The sequence below is a fragment of a genome, unplaced genomic scaffold (assembly GCF_019419815.1).
Source record: "Pyrus x bretschneideri cultivar Hongxiangsu unplaced genomic scaffold, Pyrus_bretschneideri_v1 Contig84, whole genome shotgun sequence".
NCBI lineage: Eukaryota > Viridiplantae > Streptophyta > Magnoliopsida > Rosales > Rosaceae > Pyrus > Pyrus x bretschneideri.
The window spans coordinates 636381-658310 of record NW_025999825.1 but is presented as its reverse complement, the minus strand read 5'-3'; the positions used below and the strand labels follow the sequence as shown (position 1 = coordinate 658310).

Sequence of the window (21930 nt, the reverse complement as noted above, 5' to 3'; positions counted from 1 at the left end):
TTGAACAGAAAGGGAGAATTTAGACAATTTACGGCCAGAATTGGTGTTTTGGACCCTTTCCTCAATCACTCATTCTTTCATTTTTTTCAAACTCTTTTTTTTTCTTTCTTTCTTTCTTTTCTTTTCTTTTTTTTTTTTTCTTTTTCTTTTTTTTTGGAATCTCAAAACATACATAAACACTTAAACATTCTCTCCCCCACACTTATTTTCTTTCATAATGTAACTCAAAAGGAATTCAATTAAGTCATGCTCACTATCTTTTAAGAACAAGGGTGGGGATTGTCCTAAACTAGGCTAGGTGAGGAAAATGTGGGTAAACACAGAATAAAGGCTAAACAAGGCTCAACGGGGTTAAAACTTACAACATATACGAAATATGGGAAGTAAGGCTATTTGGCTATGGTGGTGGTCACTACACAACTTCTTCTTGAATATGTGTTATGCAAATCAATAACATGCTTTGAATGAAATGGGCATGAGTTCTAGCATTTGGAACTATATGATGAAACGCCTTCTAAGTAGTAACCAAGCAAAGAATAATGAGATCATGCAACGACTTTAGAAAACAAGAAATCACAGATTATACTCTCCAAAGAACGTTATAGGCTCAACTCTCTCAGGGTTGTAGCGTTTGTTTGAGTTCCTTCCTTCAAGCATGTTACATAACTAATTTTTTCTTTTATGATTGCATGTGAAGTCATACATTATAACCATAACCAAGCATATACCAAGAGTAAATCAAACTTTTCTCCATGTTTCTAACTCTTTTTAACAGTCATGCAATTAAAAACCAAATCCTTATCATTGTGTTGGAAGGTGACTTACGACACAAACACACAAAAATGACTCAAAACACTCTTTTTAGGCTTTTCAAAACATGTTTTTCAAATTTTTATGTGATTTTCAGAGTTATCAAAACAAAACATACTAAAACACTCTAAAACAACTTAAAAATACCTTAAAACAGCAAGGAACAACATTTGAAGTTATGGGTGATAAAATCCCACGAATTTGCATCAAATATACTTAGTTACCCCCCCACACTTAAATCACACATTGTCCTCAATGTTTTAAGCATAGATTTACATAAAACATAAGTGAAAACACAAACAACATTTATATATACTAAACATGGCAGAATGTAACTAACAAAGAGAAGAGTTTAGGGACGCAAATCTGGAATTGGAGTGCTTTCTCGGTCTTCCTTTGTTGAATGCATGGATTGATCTTGGTGATTCCACAGGCTTACTCTTGAACTGGGCTGGAGGATTCTTTTTGGTCTCCTCCACTCGTTGATTTTCCTTTGTGCTACTCTTGAACTGAGCAGCAGGATTCTTTTGGTCTCCCCCGAAGGTCTGAGCTTCCTCCTTTTATCTGTTTCTTTGTTCAATCTCTCCAATTCGTATTGAAGAGGGTTAGAGGATAGCTCAGCATATGCAGTTGTAGCTTGTCTCCACATGCTTCAATGTATCATTTTCACTTGCCTTACTTGCTCCCCTTTGCAGAAGTGGTCCCTTCTCTGGAAGTGTATCAACTGTTGAAGATGACTACTCGAGAGCAACGCTAGGTAAGCAATCAGGGAAGGGATTCCAGGCAGTTGGTTCCAGATCGGAAGACTGACTCCAAGTGCCGGCTGATTGCTTCTTTCACTTTGCCATGCGAGTAAGAACAAGGACAAAGAAAAGGACAGGGAAAGAGCATGATATGAGATACTTTTGCTTTTGACCTTGATGATATGAGATACCTTTGCTTTTGAAGAAGCGGTGAATGAATCAGCACATGCTTCCATCTACCGTTTCCTCCTGGGTCATCTGTACTCCAGGCATCTGGTATCATCTTTGGGGAAGAAGAAAAAATTGAGTATTTCGAAAGGCTTTGCTGGGAGTGCGCCCTCAGAGGTGAGGAAGAGTTGGGCATTTTCTTCAGGTCTGCCTTGCCATAAAAGATGAAGGTCGACATATATAGGGATTTCCCAATAGCAAGTGTTGTTCTTTTACCCTTGTCGACAAACGTTTTGATCCCGCAAATCCGGCTTTTTGAAATAGTGACGACTATTCGATCTTTGAATACGCCTATTTGCTTTCTGAACGACGCCTCTTCGATTTCTGAGCAGGCGCCCCTTCGATTTCTGAACGACGCCCCTTCGCTTTCTGAACGACACGTAGTAGTGCGGATGCGGCTCTTTTGACAAAGCTGCACGCGTTTTCTGAAAAGCAGAGAAAGCGTCGCCGAACTTTGCGCTTGTCGGCTAAAGATGTGTAGTTGCGATGATGGCCTCCACGTGTCTTCAACTTTGTCAGAGATCTTTTGACAAAGTTGAACGCGTTTTCTGAAAAGCCGAGAGAGCGTCGCCGAAATTTACGCAGGAAATTTCGGCTTTTTGACTCGGTGGACGCGTCGCCTTGGCTTTTTATAGAGCTATCGATCACCACCAACATACACATTCTGAAGACTGCCCATCTGCGAAAATTGTCTCCGCCCTTTGAAATTTAACTCCATCCAGCCCTTCTCTTTGAACACTTTTGAAAAATGGCAAACCCATCGAACCTTAGCTTAGAATTGAGTCTCAGCAGTGATACGGGCGCGCCGCGTCAAGGTAACGTATGGCGCCCTTCTTTCTTATCTTCTAACGGTCCTCTTACAGGTGAAGACTCAGTGATGCAGGATGCAACAACAGCTACAATAGTAGCTAGGAACCTCCTCACTCCCAAAGATAGTCAGCTGCTTTCAGGACGGTCCGATGAGTTGGCCGTTGAAGAGTCCCTCGCTCTCAGTGTTCAGTGTGCGGGCTCTGTGTCCAACATGGGCCAACGCCTGCTTGCTCGGTCCCGCCAAGTGGAATCGTTGATGGCAGAGGTGGAAAATCTTAAGCAGGAGATCAACCAGCTTAAGTACGAGAATAGAAGTTTGCACGTGCTTGCAAATAACTATTCGTCGGGCATGAAGAGGAAGCTTGATGAGCTGCAAGAATCTCAAGGTCGAATGCAAAGTGACCGTCAAAGGCTTGCGTCTTTCTTCCAGAGGCACCTTTTTCCTGGGTCATCCAGCGTTCCACCCAGTATTGAGGCCTGGAATGCTCTAGCTCCGATGCCTCCCGCTCCGATGCCTCCTGCTCCGATGCCTTCCGCTCCGAGAGTTTCGCCACGTAGTGGGTCTTCACGTACACAACCTTTGTGAAGGCTACATTCTTTTATTTTTATTTTTATTTTTATTTTTAAATCAAACGGCATGGACTTGATCTTTGAATGGAAGGTGATACTTGAAATGATCCGGTAATGGTTTAAATTCTAAAGTGGGTGCCTGAATCATTAACAACATATTAGTATAAATCAAAATTGAAATTCGGGGAGGTGGCTTACCTGTGTGCTCCGACATAAACTCCAGAATAAACACCCTTTCGAAAGTTGTAAGACTAGCAATTTCAGCTAGATTTGGTGTTTTGAGCGTTATGACTTGTCCTGTGTCATGAAATCCAATTTCCTTGCGAATTGTTGTCTCAAGTATATCCTCTTTGATGAATTCTAGATATTCCCCAGTCACATCTTGCTCTTGATTCTTTGGAAAGGATTCGAAGATGCCTTTCTCACCCTCTTCTTCCTTGGATTGCATGAGCCTGCAAGGAATAGGGACATTCAGTGGAACGGGGTTCGAAATAATTAACTTTGGAACAACCATACCTGAATTGGATGGCGTAGGTGCAATAGGTGCCTGCGGTAAAGGTGTTTCCTCCCTTGCTGTGGCTTGGGTGTGTTCCTCTTCCTGAAATTGCAGTCCTTCATCCTCCTTCGGATTTGCCATGGTTGAAATAGGGAGTTTGCCTTGGTCTTGAAATTGTCCTATGAACTCTGCTATCTGCCCAATTTGCTTTTCCAAGTGGTCCAACCTTTTGTCTTGATTTTGCCTTGCTTTGTTTTGATCTTCTTGCCCCTGAGACAAATTGGTGAGTAACTTACTAACCGTATCATTATACAAAGACTCACTTGAATTTGTTTGGGTAGGTTGTGGTGGCTGCATAGGTGTTGTATAGAACTCCTCATATGGTTGCCAATATTCTCCTTGTTGAGCCTCCTCGAGTTGATTTTGTGAGCCCTGCACCAAACAAATTAATTCATTAAGCTTTTCATTATAATCTATTGACGAACTTGAGTTTGGTTGGGCATATTGAATATGAGGTGGCTGCCAATATCCTTCTTGTTGAACATTTTGAGGTTCCCACCACATAGAAGTTGAATGATCACTCCAATCCGAATTGTAAGTATTGGAAAACACGTTATTCCTTGATTGAAGATCGAATATATCAACGCTTTGCATTTGGGACCTTTCCATGAGCTGTGACAAAAGAGAAGCATTATCAAGTGCCATGTTGTGTTTCTCTAGTACTTGAAATCAACAAACAAAACACAAATTAAAAACTAAAACTAAAATACATAACAGAAACGAACAATCCAAGGGATTAGCAAATTTGCTAATCCCCGGCAACGGCGCCAAAATTTGATGCGAAAATAGTTAAGCACACAACGCCAAAATTTGATGCGAAAATAGTTAAGCACACAAATTAACCCTCTTGTTGTCAAATTGTAGTAAGGATGCAAGTAGGGATCGTTCTAGACCGGGGATTAGGAGGGCTTGCTAAAACCTCTAAATTGACTCAAAAACGTAAAAACAAAGTTAAAAACGTTCACAAAGACTCAAAGGACTCAAAACAGGTTCAAAAGACTCAAAACTGCCTAAAAACACTAACTAGGCAGTTTCTGACCTTAAACACAAATTTGGACGAATTTAAGATTATAGGTTGATTCAAAACACTTTAAAACACAAATTAAGACACTTTAACACTAAACTAGACTCAAAGAATGCAAAACTAAACACTTAAAACACTAAAACAAACCAAAAGACTCAAACAGCACCCAAAACACTCAAAACTGCCTTAAAAACACTTTCTGGGCAGTTTTGAGCACTTTGAGTACTTTGGACGAATTTGGGTAACAAATTGAATCAAAACACTTATAAACACAAACTAAGACACTTTCTAACTAATTTGGACAATACAAAGACTCAAAGGACTCAAAACTGCCTAGAAACACTAACTAGGCAGTTTCTGACCTTAAACCCAATTTTGGACGAATTTAAGTTGTAACTTGACTCAAGACTCTTAAAAACACAAACTAAATTGATTTCTAACTAATTTGACAATAAAGTAAAGGGGGATTGAGTTTTTGACGAAATTAACTAAAATGCACAGATTGTAATTAAAAACAGATTGTAAAGATGAATGTGATGGAATTGAATGGATGGGATGGCTAGCTAAGGGGTTCATCTCCACACATGTTACACTTGCATAATAAAAAGATTTCCAATTGCATTTCAATAAACCATGAATTCTCAACACCCCAAGTTAACCGTGATGCACTAATTAACCTTCAAATCTTCCTAACGTTATTGAATTGGATGATTGCATACGACAACCCAAAACATTCCCCACAAGTCCCCTACATGATTGCATAATAGAGATACAAGCAAGAATTATTACGCTCTATGAAAATTATAAGTGTTGACGAGGCATTCGTTACTATGATTGCATGAAACTTATGCCAAGAATTCGTTTAACGCGATTGTTTATAAGCAACCTCCACTACTTGTGAATATAAGTTCGTAACTATTAGGTGAAACTCACTTATATTCTAGCGTCATATTCATGCATGAAAATTAAGCGTGTACTCTCAATAAACATACATAAATAAGTTATCAATCAAACAGTTAAACAAATTGAATCCACAACTTATGAAACGCAATTAGAAGTAATCAAATCAAAATGCAAGCATAAACATATATTTCGAATCCCCCCCTAGCCAAGGGGGGGTTTAGTTCCTCATACGTACAAAACAAAGAGAATTGAAATTAAACATTGGAATCGAGGAAAAGAAACACCTAAACATTCCAACAACTCAAACTTGAATTGTATGAACGTTTAGGCACTCTTCTCCTCCTCTTCGTTGTAGCACAAGGTCTAAGGATAGGTTTGGAGGGATGGGGAGTTATGGATGGTGTAGAATGATGTGTTTAGGATAGGGATGGATGTAGGGGACCTCAAGGCTTCTTTTTGGGCAGAAAATATGAAGAATGGTGAAGTATGGATGTGTTATAGAGAGGGGATGAATTTCTGGCGTGAATGGTGAATGAATTGTGTATGAATGGGAATGAATGAATTGTGGCTGCAATGGATGCTTATTTATAGGTGAAAAGGAGGGAATATGACAGCTAGGAACTTGGTGGAAATCTGGAATGGTGATGGGAGATGCATGTGGCTGATTTATGCATGTGATTAAAGGGTAATGACAGCTAGTTTATGATGATGAATGCATGTGCAAAGTTGGTTGAATGATTATGGGTGCATGTGGCTGATTTGTGAAGGGAATGCATGTGGAATGAATGTGTGAATGATGGCAGATTGTGTATGTGAATGATTAGGGTGAATGTGCATGTGCTTTGACAGCTAGGTTGAATAAATTAAAGGGAGTGCATGTGGCTTGGCTGGAATGATTGGAATGCAATCTGAAATGGGATGTGTTGGTGTGAATTTCTGGTACAAAGGGCCTCCTTTGGTCTTCAATTTCGTCCATCTACTTGGCTTCAAGTATATGCAATCCATTTAACGCCCCAAACTACTCCAAAATGCACCAAAACGCACCATTTTGCATACTTTGCCCTTAGAACCTGAAAACACACAAAAGAAGCATAAAGGACTAAAATAACTAAAGAAACATAACGTAAATGCACGAGAACAAGCCATTTAAGTCGCATGAATATGCTCCTATCAAATACCCCCACACTTATCTTTTGCTAGTCCTCGAGCAAAACAGAAAGAAAAACAAAACAAAACGAAACGAAACAAAACAAGTAAAACACAACCTAAACCTTCCAACAATCGTCTTAGGGATTTCGAATGCACATGACATGTTAAAAATCATCATTCTCACAGATTTTAGTCATCTTCACACTTAAGTACATTCTTAATCATAGTCACCACATACTATTTCACAATTAAGCATTTAAAACCATGTTTTGAATGTAGTAACATGCCTTAGAGAATTTGCTCAATTCCTTACAAGATATGCACTCGATTTTCATTCAGATTTTCTAACTACACACCCTAATCTAGTCACTTGTGAGAAGATTAATGAAAACGAACACTCACATATATATATCACAAAGAGAGCAATTTCTGGAGTTAATAAGCATGTTTAGATATGATCTCATGAATGGAATGCTACTACTTAGACGCGAGAACCAGTGACACCATATGCTCATACCAAGTTCAAACTCCACAAATTGAAACACATAACACTCAAGATTGAAGTCACGGGTTGTAATGAGGTTCGGGGCGTATGGATAACAAAGAAGGGATATGGAAAACAAAGGTTCTTAAAGAAATAGTGAGCAAATTACTTGAATCAACTAAGAATTCACTTTTGAATGAAAACTCAACTTTTGAACAGAAAGGGAGAATTTAGACAATTTACGGCCAGAATTGGTGTTTTGGACCCTTTCTTCAATCACTCATTCTTTCATTTTTTTCAAACTCTTTTTTTTTTTTTTTCTTTTCTTTTGAATCTCAAAACATACATAAACACTTAAACATTCTCTCCCCCACACTTATTTTCTTTCATAATGTAACTCAAAAGGAATTCAATTAAGTCATGCTCACTATCTTTTAAGAACAAGGGTGGGGATTGTCCTAAACTAGGCTAGGTGAGGAAAATGTGGGTAAACAAAGAATAAAGGCTAAACAAGGCTCAACGGGGTTATAACTTACAACATATACGAAATATGGGAAGTAAGGCTATTTGGCTATGGTGGTGGTCACTACACAACTTCTTCTTGAATATGTGTTATGCAAATCAATAACATGCTTTGAATGAAATGGGCATGAGTTCTAGCATTTGGAACTATATGATGAAACGCCTTCTAAGTAGTAACCAAGCAAAGAATAATGAGATCATGCAACAACTTTAGAAAACAAGAAATCACAGATTATACTCTCCAAAGAATGTTATAGGCTCAAGTCTCTCAGGGTTGTAGCGTTTGTTTGAGTTCCTTCCTTCAAGCATGTTTATAACTCTTTTTAACAGTCATGCAATTAAAAACCAAATCCTTATCATTGTGTTGGAAGGTGACCTACGACACAAACACACAAAAATGACTCAAAACACTCTTTTTAGGCTTTTCAAAACATGTTTTTCAAATTTTTATGTGATTTTCAGAGTTATCAAAACAAAACATACTAAAACACTCTAAAACAACTTAAAAATACCTTAAAACAGCAAGGAACAACATTTGAAGTTATGGGTGATAAAATCCCACGAATTTGCATCAAATATACTTAGTTACCCCTCCACACTTAAATCACACATTGTCCTCAATGTTTTAAGCATAGATTTACATAAAACATAAGTAAAAACACAAACAGCATTTATACATACTAAACATGGCAGAATGTAACTAACAAAGAGAAGAGTTTAGGGACGCAAATCTGGAATTGGAGTGCTTTCTCGGTCTTCCTTTGTTGAATGCATGGGTTGATCTTGGTGATTCCACAGGCTTACTCTTGAACTGGGCTGGAGGATTCTTTTTGGTCTCCTCCACTCGTTGATTTTCCTTTGTGCTACTCTTGAACTGAGCTGCAGGATTCTTTTGGTCTCCCCCGAAGGTCTGAGCTTCCTCCTTTTATCTGTTTCTTTGTTCAATCTCTCCAATTCGTATTGAAGAGGGTTAGAGGATAGCTCAGCATATGCAGTTGTAGCTTGTCTCCACATGCTTCAATGTATCATTTTCACTTGCCTTACTTGCTCCCCTTTGCAGAAGTGGTCCCTTCTCTGGAAGTGTATCAACCGTTGAAGATGACTACTCGAGAGCAACGCTAGGTAAGCAATCAGGGAAGGGATTCCAGGCAGTTGGTTCCAGATCGGAAGATTGACTCCAAGTGCCGGCTGATTGCTTCTTTCACTTTGCCATGCGAGTAAGAACAAGGACAAAGAAAAGGACAAGGAAAGAGCATGATATGAGATACTTTTGCTTTTGACCTTGATGATATGAGATACCTTTGCTTTTGAAGAAGCGGTGAATGAATCAGCACATGCTTCCATCTACCGTTTCCTCCTGGGTCATCTGTACTCCAGGCATCTGGTATCATCTTTGGGGAAGAAGAAAAAATTGAGTATTTCGAAAGGCTTTGCTGGGAGTGCGCCCTCAGAGGTGAGGAAGAGTTGGGCATTTTCTTCAGGTCTGCCTTGCCATAAAAGATGAAGGTCGACATATATAGGGATTTCCCAATAGCAAGTGTTGTTCTTTTACCCTTGTCGACAAACGTTTTGATCCCGCAAATCCGTCTTTTTGAAATAGTGACGACTCTTCGATCTTTGAATACGCCTATTTGCTTTCTGAACGACGCCTCTTCGATTTCTGAGCAGGCGCCCCTTCGATTTCTGAACGATGCCCCTTCGCTTTCTGAACGACACGTAGTAGTGCGGATGCGGCTCTTTTGACAAAGCTGCACGCGTTTTCTGAAAAGCAGAGAAAGCGTCGCCGAACTTTGCGCTTGTCGGCTAAAGATGTGTAGTTGCGATGATGGCCTCCACGTGTCTTCAACTTTGTCAGAGATCTTTTGACAAAGTTGAACGCGTTTTCTGAAAAGCCGAGAGAGCGTCGCCCAAATTTACGCAGGAAATTCCGGCTTTTTGACTCGGTGGACGCGTCGCCTTGGCTTTTTATAGAGCTATCGATCACCACCAACATACACATTCTGAAGACTGCCCATCTGCGAAAATTGTCTCCGCCCTTTGAAATTTAACTCCATCCAGCCCTTCTCTTTGAACACTTTTGAAAAATGGCAAACCCATCGAACCTTAGCTTAGAATTGAGTCTCAGCAGTGATACGGGCGCGCCGCGTCAAGGTAACGTATGGCGCCCTTCTTTCTTATCTTCTAACGGTCCTCTTACAAGTGAAGACTCAGTGATGCAGGATGCAACAACAGCTACAATAGTAGCTAGGAACCTCCTCACTCCCAAAGATAGTCAGCTGCTTTCAGGACGGTCCGATGAGTTGGCCGTTGAAGAGTCCCTCGCTCTCAGTGTTCAGTGTGCGGGCTCTGTGTCCAACATGGGCCAACGCCTGCTTGCTCGGTCCCGCCAAGTGGAATCGTTGATGGCAGAGGTGGAAAATCTTAAGCAGGAGATCAACCAGCTTAAGTACGAGAATAGAAGTTTGCACGTGCTTGCAAATAACTCTTCGTCGGGCATGAAGAGGAAGCTTGATGAGCTGCAAGAATCTCAAGGTCGAATGCAAAGTGACCGTCAAAGGCTTGCGTCTTTCTTCCAGAGGCACCTTTTTCCTGGGTCATCCAGCGTTCCACCCAGTATTGAGGCCTGGAATGCTCTAGCTCCGATGCCTCCCGCTCCGATGCCTCCTGCTCCGATGCCTTCCGCTCCGAGAGTTTCGCCACGTAGTGGGTCTTCACGTACACAACCTTTGTGAAGGCTACATTCTTTTATTTATTTTTATTTTTATTTATTTATTTTTTTTTTGTTTAAATCAAACGGCATGGACTTGATCTTTGAATGGAAGGTGATACTTGAAATGATCCGGTAATGGTTTAAATTCTAAAGTGGGTGCCTGAATCATTAACAACATATTAGTATAAATCAAAATTGAAATTCGGGGAGGTGGCTTACCTGTGTGCTCCGACAAGAACTCAATGACAAACACCACTCCCTTGAAAGTTTCAGGGATATTGGACTTGGCCAGATTGCATGTGATGGTTATGACTTGTCCAATGTCATCAAATTCAACTTCTTTGGGTTTTGTGGTTTCAAATATGTCCTCTTTGACGAATTCTTGATATTCCCCCGTCACATCTTGCTCTTGATTCTTTGGAAAGGATTCGAAGATGCCTTTCTCACCCTCTTCTTCCTTGGATTGCATGCTCCTGCAAGGAATAGGGACATTCAGTGGAACGGGGTTAGAAATAATTAACTTTGGAACAACCTTACCTAAATTGGATGGCGTAGGAGCAATAGGTGCCTGCGGCAAAGGTGTTTCCTCTTCCTCAATTAGCAGCTCCTCATCCACTTCTAGGCTATGTTTGGACATTTTTAGGTCAGCTCCAACCTCCATAGCACTTCCCAAAGTGATAGCATTATGGATTTCAAAATCTTCCTTCGAGTTTTCAATAGTTGAGTTGGAGAGTTCACTTTGCTCTTGAATTTGTTTCATGAACTCCATAATCTGCCCAATTTGCTCCTCCAAGTTGTCCAACCTTTTGTCTTGATTTTGCCTTGCTTTGTTTTGATCTTCTTGCCCCTGAGACAAATTGGTGAGTAACGTACTAACCGTATCATTATATAAAGACTCACTTGAATTTGTTTGGGCAGGTTGTGGTGGCTGCATAGGTGTTGTATAGAACTCCTCATATGGCTGCCAATAACCTTCTTGTTGAGCCTCATTGTCTTGATTTTGTGAGCCCTGCACCAAACAAAGTAATTCATTAAGCTTCTGATTATAATCTATTGACGAACTTGAATTTGTTTGGGCAGGTTGTGGTGGATGCATAGACGTTGAATAGAACTCCTCATAAGGCTGCCAATATCCTTCTTGTTGAATATGTTGAGGTTCCCACCACATAGAGTTTGAATGATCACTCCAATCCGAATTGTAAGTATTGGAAAACACGTCGTTCCTTGATTGATTATGATCAAATGTACCAACTCTCTGCGTTTGGTACTCTTCCATAAGCTGTGACAAAAGAGAAGCACTATCAAGTGCCATGTCTTGCTTCTAAAATCAACAAAATAAAACTAAAAATATATACACACAAACGAAAATAAAACAATCCAAGAGATTAGCAAAGTTGCTAATCCCCGGCAACGGCGCCAAAATTTGATGCGAGAAATTATACGCACACAAATTAAACCCTCTTTTTGACAATTGTAGTATAGAATGTAAGTAGGGATCGTTCAGGACCGGGGATTAGGAGGGATTGTTAATCACTTGGATTTCACTCAAAAACGTGAAAACACAATATAAAACACTCTACTAGACTCAAAGAATGCAAAACTAAACTTTAAAACACTAAAACAAACCAAAACACTCAAAACAGCACCAAAACACTCCAAACTGCCTTAAAAACACTTTCTGGGCAGTTTTGAGCACTTTGAGTACTTTGGACGAATTTGGGTAACAAATTGAATCAAAACACTTATAAACACAAACCAAAACACTTTCTAACTAATTTGAACAATACAAAGACTCAAAGGACTCAAAACAAGTTCAAAAGACTCAAAACTGCCTAAAAACACTAACTAGGCAGTTTCTGACCTTAAACCCAAATTTGGACGAAATTAAGTTGTAACTTGACTCAAGACTCTTAAAAACACAAACTAAATTGATTTCTAACTAATTTGGACATTAAAGTAAAGGGGGATTGAGTTTTTGACGAAATTAACTAAAATGCACAGATTGTATTTAAAAACAGATTGTAAAGATGAATGTGATGGAATTGAATGGATGGGATGGCTAGCTAAGGGGTTCATCTCCACACATGTTACACTTGCATAATAAAAAGATTTCCAATTGCATTTCAATAAACCATGAATTCTCAACACCCCAAGTTAACCGTGATGCACTAATTAACCTTCAAATCTTCCTAACGTTATTGAATTGGATGATTGCATACGACAACCCAAAACATTCCCCACAAGTCCCCTACATGATTGCATAATAGAGATACAAGCAAGAATCATTACGCTCTATGAAAATTATAAGTGTTGACGAGGCATTCGTTACTATGATTGCATGAAACTTATGCCAAGAATTCGTTTAACGCGATTGTTTATAAGCAACCTCCACTACTTGTGAATATAAGTTCGTAACTATTAGGTGAAACTCACTTATATTCTAGCGTCATATTCATGCATGAAAATTAAGCGTGTACTCTCAATAAACATACATAAATAAGTTATCAATCAAACAGTTAAACAAATTGAATCCACAACTTATGAAACGCAATTAGAAGTAATCAAATCAAAATGCAAGCATAAACATATATTTCGAATCCCCCCCTAGCCAAGGGGGGGTTTAGTTCCTCATACGTACAAAACAAAGAGAATTGAAATTAAACATTGGAATCGAGGAAAAGAAACACCTAAACATTCCAACAACTCAAACTTGAATTGTATGAACGTTTAGGCACTCTTCTCCTCCTCTTCGTTGTAGCACAAGGTCTAAGGATAGGTTTGGAGGGATGGGGAGTTATGGATGGTGTAGAATGATGTGTTTAGGATAGGGATGGATGTAGGGGACCTCAAGGCTTCTTTTTGGGCAGAAAATATGAAGAATGGTGAAGTATGGATGTGTTATAGAGAGGGAATGAATTTCTGGCGTGAATGGTGAATGAATTGTGGCTGCAATGGATGCTTATTTATAGGTGAAAAGGAGGGAATATGACAGCTAGGAACTTGGTGGAAATCTGGAATGGTGATGGGAGATGCATGTGGCTGATTTATGCATGTGATTAAAGGGTAATGACAGCTAGGTTATGATGATGAATGCATGTGCAAAGTTGGTTGAATGATTATGGGTGCATGTGGCTGATTTGTGAAGGGAATGCATGTGGAATGAATGTGTGAATGATGGCAGATTGTGTATGTGAATGATTAGGGTGAATGTGCATGTGCTTTGACAGCTAGGTTGAATAAATTAAAGGGAGTGCATGTGGCTTGGCTGGAATGATTGGAATGCAATCTGAAATGGGATGTGTTGGTGTGAATTTCTGGTACAAAGGGCCTCCTTTGGTCTTCAATTTCGTCCATCTACTTGGCTTCAAGTATATGCAATCCATTTAACGCCCCAAACTACTCCAAAATGCACCATTTTACATACTTTGCCCTTAGAACCTGAAAACACACAAAAGAAGCATAAAGGACTAAAATAACTAAAGAAACATAACGTAAATGCACGAGAACAAGCCATTTAAGTCGCATGAATATGCTCCTATCACAACTCACATAAATACTCTTTCCCCCACACTTATTTTCTGCGACACATTAATCAAAAGGAATTCATTGCTTACTATGCTTCAAGAACAAGGGTAAGGATGGTCCTATTCTAGGCTAGGGGAGGATAATGTGGGTTAACAAAGAACATAGGCTACACAAGGCTCAACGGGGTTAAATCCTACAAAACAAATGAAAAGGGAAATATGGCAATTTGGCTATGGTGTTCACTACACAACTTCATCTTGAATATGTGTTATGCAAATCAATAACATGCTTTGAATGAAATGGGCCTGAGTTCTAGCATTTGGAACTAAGTGATGAAACGCCTTCTAAGTAGTAACCAAGCAAAGAATAATGAGATCATGCAACGACTTTAGAAAACATTAATGCATAGATTTTAACTCTCCAAATAACATTTAGGCTCAAGTGTCACAGGGATGTAGCGTTTGTTTGAGTTCCTTCCTTCAAGCATGTTACAAAAACTGATTTTTATCATTTGTGATTACATGTGAATTCGTAAACTATAACTACAACCAAGCATAAACCAAAGAGTATATCAAACGTCCATCCATGTTCGTAACTTTCTTTAACCATCATGCAATTAAAAACCAAATCCTCATCATTGCCTTGGAAGGTGACCTACGACACAAACAAACACACAAAAACAACTCTTTTTGGGTTTTTCAAAACAATTTTTCAAATTTTTATGGGATTTTCGGATTTTTAAGTCAACACACACTAAAACACTCTAAAATAGCTTAAAAACACTTAAAAACAGCAAAGAACAAGTTAAAACATGTTAGGTGGTAATACCCTACGAATTTCATGCACACAATCTCAAAACAGAATGTTACCCCCCCACACTTAAACTAAACATTGTCCTCAATGTTTTAGACACAATTAAGAACATTACAGAAAACATAAAGTAAGCAACAAAGGGAAGGGTTTAGGGACGCAAATCTGAGTGTGGAACGATTCCCAAGTTCTTCCTTTGTTGATTGCATGGGTTGCCTCCCACGAAGCGCTTGTTTTAACGTCTTCCAGCCGGACGAGACCTTCTTTTACTCTTCACTCTGGCTCACGGAATGGAAGGGTATGTCCTCCACGGTATACTCCTTGAAATTTCTCGTAGTATGGCTCAAAGAATGGGAGGGGATAATGATCCTCCCTGATGGTGGTGTTTCGGTTCCGACACTCCATGTACATGCTCCCACCACCTTTATATCGATTGGGCTCCTGCACCAACGAAGGTAACAACCTATTAGTTGAAATAGGAATTGAGATTGGAATTGAAGACTTACAAAAATAGTGTGGTGAGGGCTCAAAAGTGGCAGCCTTATCAACAATGTTTCTATGGCTACTTTCGGCCATATTGGGTGTTTTTAGGGTAGTGGCGTGCTCCTTGTGCTCCCCTCCAATTCCTTCCTCGATGGTGGTGTTTCTAGATGCATCCTTCTTGATTGGTGCGGATCCTTTCGGCTCTATGTCCTTATGCACATCTATAACACAACAAGAATGAACATCATTAGTATTCTTAATGGATTCAGAAACTTTAAAGTTAATCGTATCACCACCAAACTCCATAGTTAAGGCTCCCTTGGCCACATCAATCTTGGTGTGGGCTGTTTTCATGAAAGGTCGTCCAAGTAAGAGTGGCGATGGTGGAGAGTGGGTTGAATCCTCCATGTCAAGCACATAGAAATCTGCAGGAAAAATCAAGTGTTCTACCTGCACCAAAACATCTTCCAAGACTCCTCTCGGGTATGCATTAGATCAATCAGCTAATTGTATAACAACACCATCATTTTTAAGCTCTCCTAGATTCATAGATGCATAAACAGAGTATGGCATGACATTAATTGATGCACCTAAATCTAGCATAGCATGTTCGAACTTTGTATTTCCAGTTACACAAGGGATAGTGAAACTACCTGGATCTTTGCATTTGGGAGGTAGTTTGCGTTGCAAGATGGCAGAGACATTCTCACTTACATGAACCACCTCTTTTTCCCGAATCCGTTTCCTTGTTGTACAAATCTTCTTCAAAAACTTCGCATACTTCGGAATTTGTTTTATTGCATCAAGGAGCGGAATATTGACATGCACCTTCCTAAACGTCTCCAAGATGTCTTTTTCATCCTCCTCCTTCTTTGTTTGCAAAAATCTGCTAGGAAAAGGAACATTGGGTGGAACAAAGTTAGAATTAATCAATCTTGACCCCAACTTACCTTTGGTGGCCGAGTGGGATGAGTTGGGTGCATTAATGTCCCTAGATAGTTGCGGCAAGGGTGTTTGTACCCTTGCCGTGGGCTTGCTTGCATCCTCCTCTTCATTTTTCAGCTTTTCATCCTCTTCTTCGCTTGATTTTGGTGGTTGTGGGGTGGTTCCAACTTCCTTGCCACTTCTCAAGGTAATTGCGTTGGCGGTTTCAAAGCCTCCCTTTGGATTTGGAATGGTTGAGCTAGGGAGCTTGCCTTGGTCTCGAAATTGCCCTACAAACTTCGCAATTTGGCCAATTTGTTTTTCCAATTGATCCACCCTCTTTTCTTGATTCTGCATCGCTTTGGCTTGATTTTCTTGCCCCTGAGACAAATTCGTTAGTAACTTCAGAAGTGTATCATTATCTAAGGTGTTACCTGAATTTGTTTGGGCAGATTGTGGAGATGCTTGTGTGGGTGCGAATGGCTTGGTGAAGAAGCCCGGAGGTTGTTGCCTAAAGCCCCCTTGTTGTGGTGGTTGTTGGGGCTCTCTCCATTTGAAGTTTGGGTGGTCTCTCCAACCCGGATTGTAAGTGTTCGAGTACGGGTCGTTCCTTGGTTGGTTCTGGCCCTGAAATCCAATGGCGTTGGCGCTTTCCCATCCACCATTTTCTATGAGCTGTGGGCACTTCTCAGAAGCATGTCCTTGGATCGAACACACCCCGCATACAATCGGTCCTTGCATCCTCATGCCTTCGGCCATCTGAGACACAATGGAGGTAAGATTATCTAACTGTGAATGAATATCAGGTGCGGAACTTACCTCATGAACCTGCTGCCGTGGGGGTCCTCTTTGTCCCACTCCTTCATATTGTTGAGCGTTCAACGCTCGGTTCGCGATCAAGACCTTGGCCGCCATGGGCGTCTTGTCCACCAGTGCTCCACCCGCCGATGCGTCGAGCATTTGTCGTTCAATTGGTAGGAGCCCCTCGTAGAAGTATTGCAAAAGCAACTCCTCCTTCATCTGATGCTGTGGACAAGAAGCAACAAGAGATTTAAAACGTTCATAGTACGTAGGAAAAGACTCACCATCTTCTTGCTGGATTCCACTTATCCTTTTTCGTAAAAGGATGATTCGAGAAGTTGGGAAAAACTTCTCCAGAAAGGCCCTCTTCATGCTCTCCCACGATGTGACGGTTCCGGGAGCTAAATCGTACAACCAATCCTTGGCTTTGTCCATCAAAGAAAATGGAAAAGCCTTCATCTTCAATATACTTCCGTCAACGTTGACGGGAGTCATGCTTGAGCACACCACCTCAAATTCCTTTAGATGCTTGTTCGGATCCTCCATGGACAACCCATGGTACTTCGGAATATGGTGGAGCAAGCTTGACTTCAACTCGAACTCCTCGGTCTTCCCTTCAGCAGGTGGGGGATATTGGATGCACAAGGGTGCTGCATTAGCCAATCCCGAAGCGGAAAGTTCCTTAAGTGTCCGGTTGTCTACGGCCATAACTTGTGGTTCTTCAAATATCCCTGCCGTGGGTTCCTCCTCCTCTTCTAGGACTTGTTCTTCAATCTCAGGTTCCGGGCTTGGCGGATTTGATTCGTGATGCTTCTTCCTTCGTCTCAAAGTTCTCTCAAAATCGCTGTCAAAGTCCAAAATATCTTCACGAATCGATTGAGAACTCCGAGTCATGCACTAGTACCTAAAACAAGAAAAACAAAACAAGGTCAGATTCTTTAACAAAATAACTAAATAAACAGAAAGTAAACAATCCAAGGGATTAGCAAAGTCTAATCCCCGGCAACGGCACCAAAAATTTGATGCGAACTAAGTAAGCACACAAATTAAAACCCTCTTGTCACAATTGTAGTATATGAATAAGTAGGGATCGTTCTTAACCGGGGATTAGGAGGGATTGCAAAATCACTTGGAAACTGACTCAAAAACGTAAAATAAAGTTTAACACACTAAACTAGACTCAAAGAATGCAAAACTAAACAATAAAACACTAAAACAAATCAAAAGACTCAAAACAGCCCCAAAACACTCAAAACTGCCTTAAAATCACTTTCTGGGCAGTTTTGAGCACTTTGGTAACTTTGGACGAAATTGGGTGATAGAATGAATCAAAATGCTTAAAAACACAAACTAAGATACTTTCTAACTAAATTGGACACTAAAGTAAAGGGGGATTGAGTTTTTGACGAAATTAATTAAAATGCACAGATTGTAAATTAGGGCAGATTCTAAATATGAATGTGATGAAAATATGGATGAATGCTAGCTAGAAGGTTCTTCTCCACACATGTCACACTTGCATACACTTTGATTTTCAGTTGGTCTTTCGATGAATTATGAAACTCAACACTCCGGGTTAATTAGGTCCGCTTAAATTAACCGTCAAGTTCTCCTTAAGTTAATGAATTGGATGGGTTAGCGCAACGCAATTCAAACCATTCTCCAAAAGTCCTTTACGTGAAAAGCACAATAAAGATACAATCAAAGATCATTAAGCATCATGAAAACTATAAGTGTTGACGAGGCATTCGTTACTATGATGAGCATGAAACTAGTGCCAAGAATTCATTTAACGCGATTGTTTATAAGCAACCTCCACTACTTGTGAATATAAGTTCATAACTATTAGGTGAAACTCACTTATATTCTAGCGTCAAATTCATGCATGGACATTAAGCGTGCACTCTCAATAAACATACACAAACAAGTTATCAATCAAACAGTTAAACGAATTGAATCCAATATTCATGGAATTCCAACCAAAAGTAATCAATTCATATTGCAAGCATAAACATGGTTTCGAATCACCCCCTAGCTAACTAGGGGGATTTAGCCTCTCATGTTCACAAAAAGAGAATTACAAATGAATTTAAACATAAAGCACAAAGGATTGATTACACCTAGAACGCCCAACGAATCCACGTGAATTGGTGTGCGTCGAAGCTCCTCTTTCCTCTTCTCCTTGCTGCGGCAGATTGGTTGTGGGTGGTTTTTGGATGTGTTTCTGGTTTGGGAATGGATTTAGGGAGGTTTTGTGGTGCGGCAATGGTGGTGGAAGATGTAGGGAGGTGTGTAAGGTGGTGGAGAGTGGTGGAGAGGCTGCGGCAAAGCTTGGAAGTGGCTGGAATGGAGGGAGAGATGCACGGGTTTTTGGGTTGAATGGGCGAGATTCTGTGATGGTGGCTACGGTTTTGGAGAGAATTTTAGGGTTATGGTGGCTGATTAATGTATGAATGGGAGAGAATTAGGGTGAATGAATGGGGGTCACGGCTTAAGGAGGAATGGGGTCTATGATGCACGGATTGGGGAGTAATGGGAGAGAATGGTGGCTGATGAAAAATATGAATGAAATTGGGGTGTTAAGGTGGCTGATGAGAATATGAATGAATGGTGTAGGCTCTAGGGTTAAGAACAAGGTACGGCTGAGATGGATTCTTGGGTTATTAGTGTGAAAATCAATGGGAAGCTTGCGGATGGAAGAATGAATTAGGGTGAATGGTTTTTTAGATGGGATTTGCGGCTGAAATTGTGTGGCTGAATAATTGGAACCACTAGGGTGCGGCTAGGTTTAGTTTAGGAGAGAATTAGGATGAGAATCTGAATGGGAGAATGATAAGTGACGGCTAGGGTGAAATGAAAGGGCAAGGTGGCTGCAAGGTTAGAGGGCTAGGGTTTAGAAACATGGATTTGGGCCTAAATGCCCCCCCTTGCACGGCAAGGATAGGGAATTGGGCTAAGGCCCACGGCTTAGGGCTAGAATTTGGGCTAGGGCCTTCATTTTGTGTCCTAAAGTGCCTACAAGGACTTCAAAGTGGCTAGAAAATATGGACGTTTAAGATTAGGAAAGGTTACCAAAACAGGAAACTTAGGGTTAACTTTCCTAAAATAGGAAACCTTGTTTGAGTAGGATTCCTCGTTTTGGTAAGAATTCATCGTTGGAGTAGGAATTCGTCGTTTCTTCAAGTCTTCAACTCATTCATTCCTCTTTCGCTCCAAAAGACTCCAATTTGCATCTTCTTGCACACTTTGGCCTTATAATCTGAAAATACACAAAAGTGGCCTTAAACACTAAAACAACTAAGTAAACACAACATAAATGCATGAGAACAAGCTAATTAAGTCGCATGAATATGCTCCTATCAACTTCCCATTGCCGTTCCTAGATCAAATGTTGGAAAGGTTAGCGGGTCATTCATTTTATTGTTTTCTTGATGGATACTCTGGGTATAATCAAATTGTTATTGCACCGGATGATCAAGAAAAGACTACTTTTACATGCCCCTTTGGTACATTTGCTTATCGTCGCATGCCATTTGGTTTATGTAATGCACCTACTACATTTCAAAGATGCATGATGAGCATATTTTCAGATTATGTTGAGAAAATTATTGAGGTTTTTATGGATGATTTCAGTGTTTTTGGTAATTCATTTGATGGTTGTTTGAGTAATCTTAGTTTGATTTTGAACCGTTGTGTTGAAACAAATCTTGTGCTTAATTGGGAAAAATGTCACTTCATGGTTAAACAAGGTATTGTTCTAGGACATATTATTTCTGAAAAAGGCATTGAAGTAGATAAATCTAAGGTAGACCTTGTTCGTCACTTACCCTCTCCAACTTCGGTTAGAGAGGTTCGTTCGTTTCTTGGTCATGCAGGTTTTTATAGGCGGTTCATAAAGGATTTCTCAAAGATTGCACAGCCACTATGCCGATTGCTGCAAAAAGAGGTGGCGTTTGAGTTTGATGATGCATGCTCCACGGCATTCAAGCACCTCAAGGAGGCTCTTACTTCGGCTCCCATTATTACACCTCCAGATTGTAGCCTTCCATTCGAGTTGATGTGCGAAGCTTCGGACTATGCGATTGGTGCTGTTTTGGGGCAGCGAAAGGACAAACAACCTCATGTTATTTATTATGCATCTAGAACATTAAATGATGCTCAATTAAATTACTCAACCACTGAAAAAGAATTACTTGCTGTGGTATTTGCATTAGATAAGTTTCGGTCATACTTACTTGGGACTAAAGTTATTATTTTTATTGATCATGCAGCTCTCAAGTATTTGCTCACGAAAAAGGAGGCCAAGCCTAGACTAATTCGATGGCTTTTGCTCTTACAAGAGTTTGACATTGAGATTCGGGACAAGAAGGGCGTGGAGAATGTGGTGGCTGACCACCTAAGTCGGATGATACATGAGGAAGCAACGCCAATTTCTGAAACCTTTCCCGATGAGCAATTAATGTCTATCCAGGTAAGTGAGCCTTGGTATGCTGATTTGGTTAATTTTCTGGTGTCTAAGCAAGTTCCTAACACCTTAAGCAAGGCTCAACGTGATAAATTAAAAAAGGATGCACGTTTTTATGTTTGGGACGACCCTTATTTGTGGAAAATATGCCCGGATCAAGTTGTGCGTCGTTGTGTTCATGAATCTGAATTTAATTCCATTTTGAGTTTTTGCCATACATATGCATGTGGTGGACACTTTGGCACACAACGCACAGCGTTTAAGGTTCTTGAGAGTGGTTTTTATTGGCCTACGTTGTTTAGAGATGCTAGGGCTTTTTGCTTAACATGTGATAGATGTCAAAAGACCAGAAGTATAGGCCAAAGAGACCAAATGCCGCAAACCCCAATCCTTGTTGTTGAAATCTTTGATGT

At 40.2% G+C, this 21930-nt stretch overlaps 1 protein-coding gene across 1 annotated transcript in view; it reads left to right on the top strand.

The window, feature by feature from the left end:
* Positions 1 to 21358, top strand: part of LOC125473373 — a gene marked incomplete at its 3' end in the record, with an annotated part of 70772 nt that extends 49414 nt beyond the window's left edge. The window contains exon 5 of the mRNA XM_048576102.1: positions 20482 to 21358. Coding sequence (XP_048432059.1) covers positions 20482 to 21358 — 877 coding nt within the window. The remainder of the gene's footprint in view (positions 1 to 20481) is intronic.
* Between the last annotated feature and the right edge of the window lie 572 nt (positions 21359 to 21930).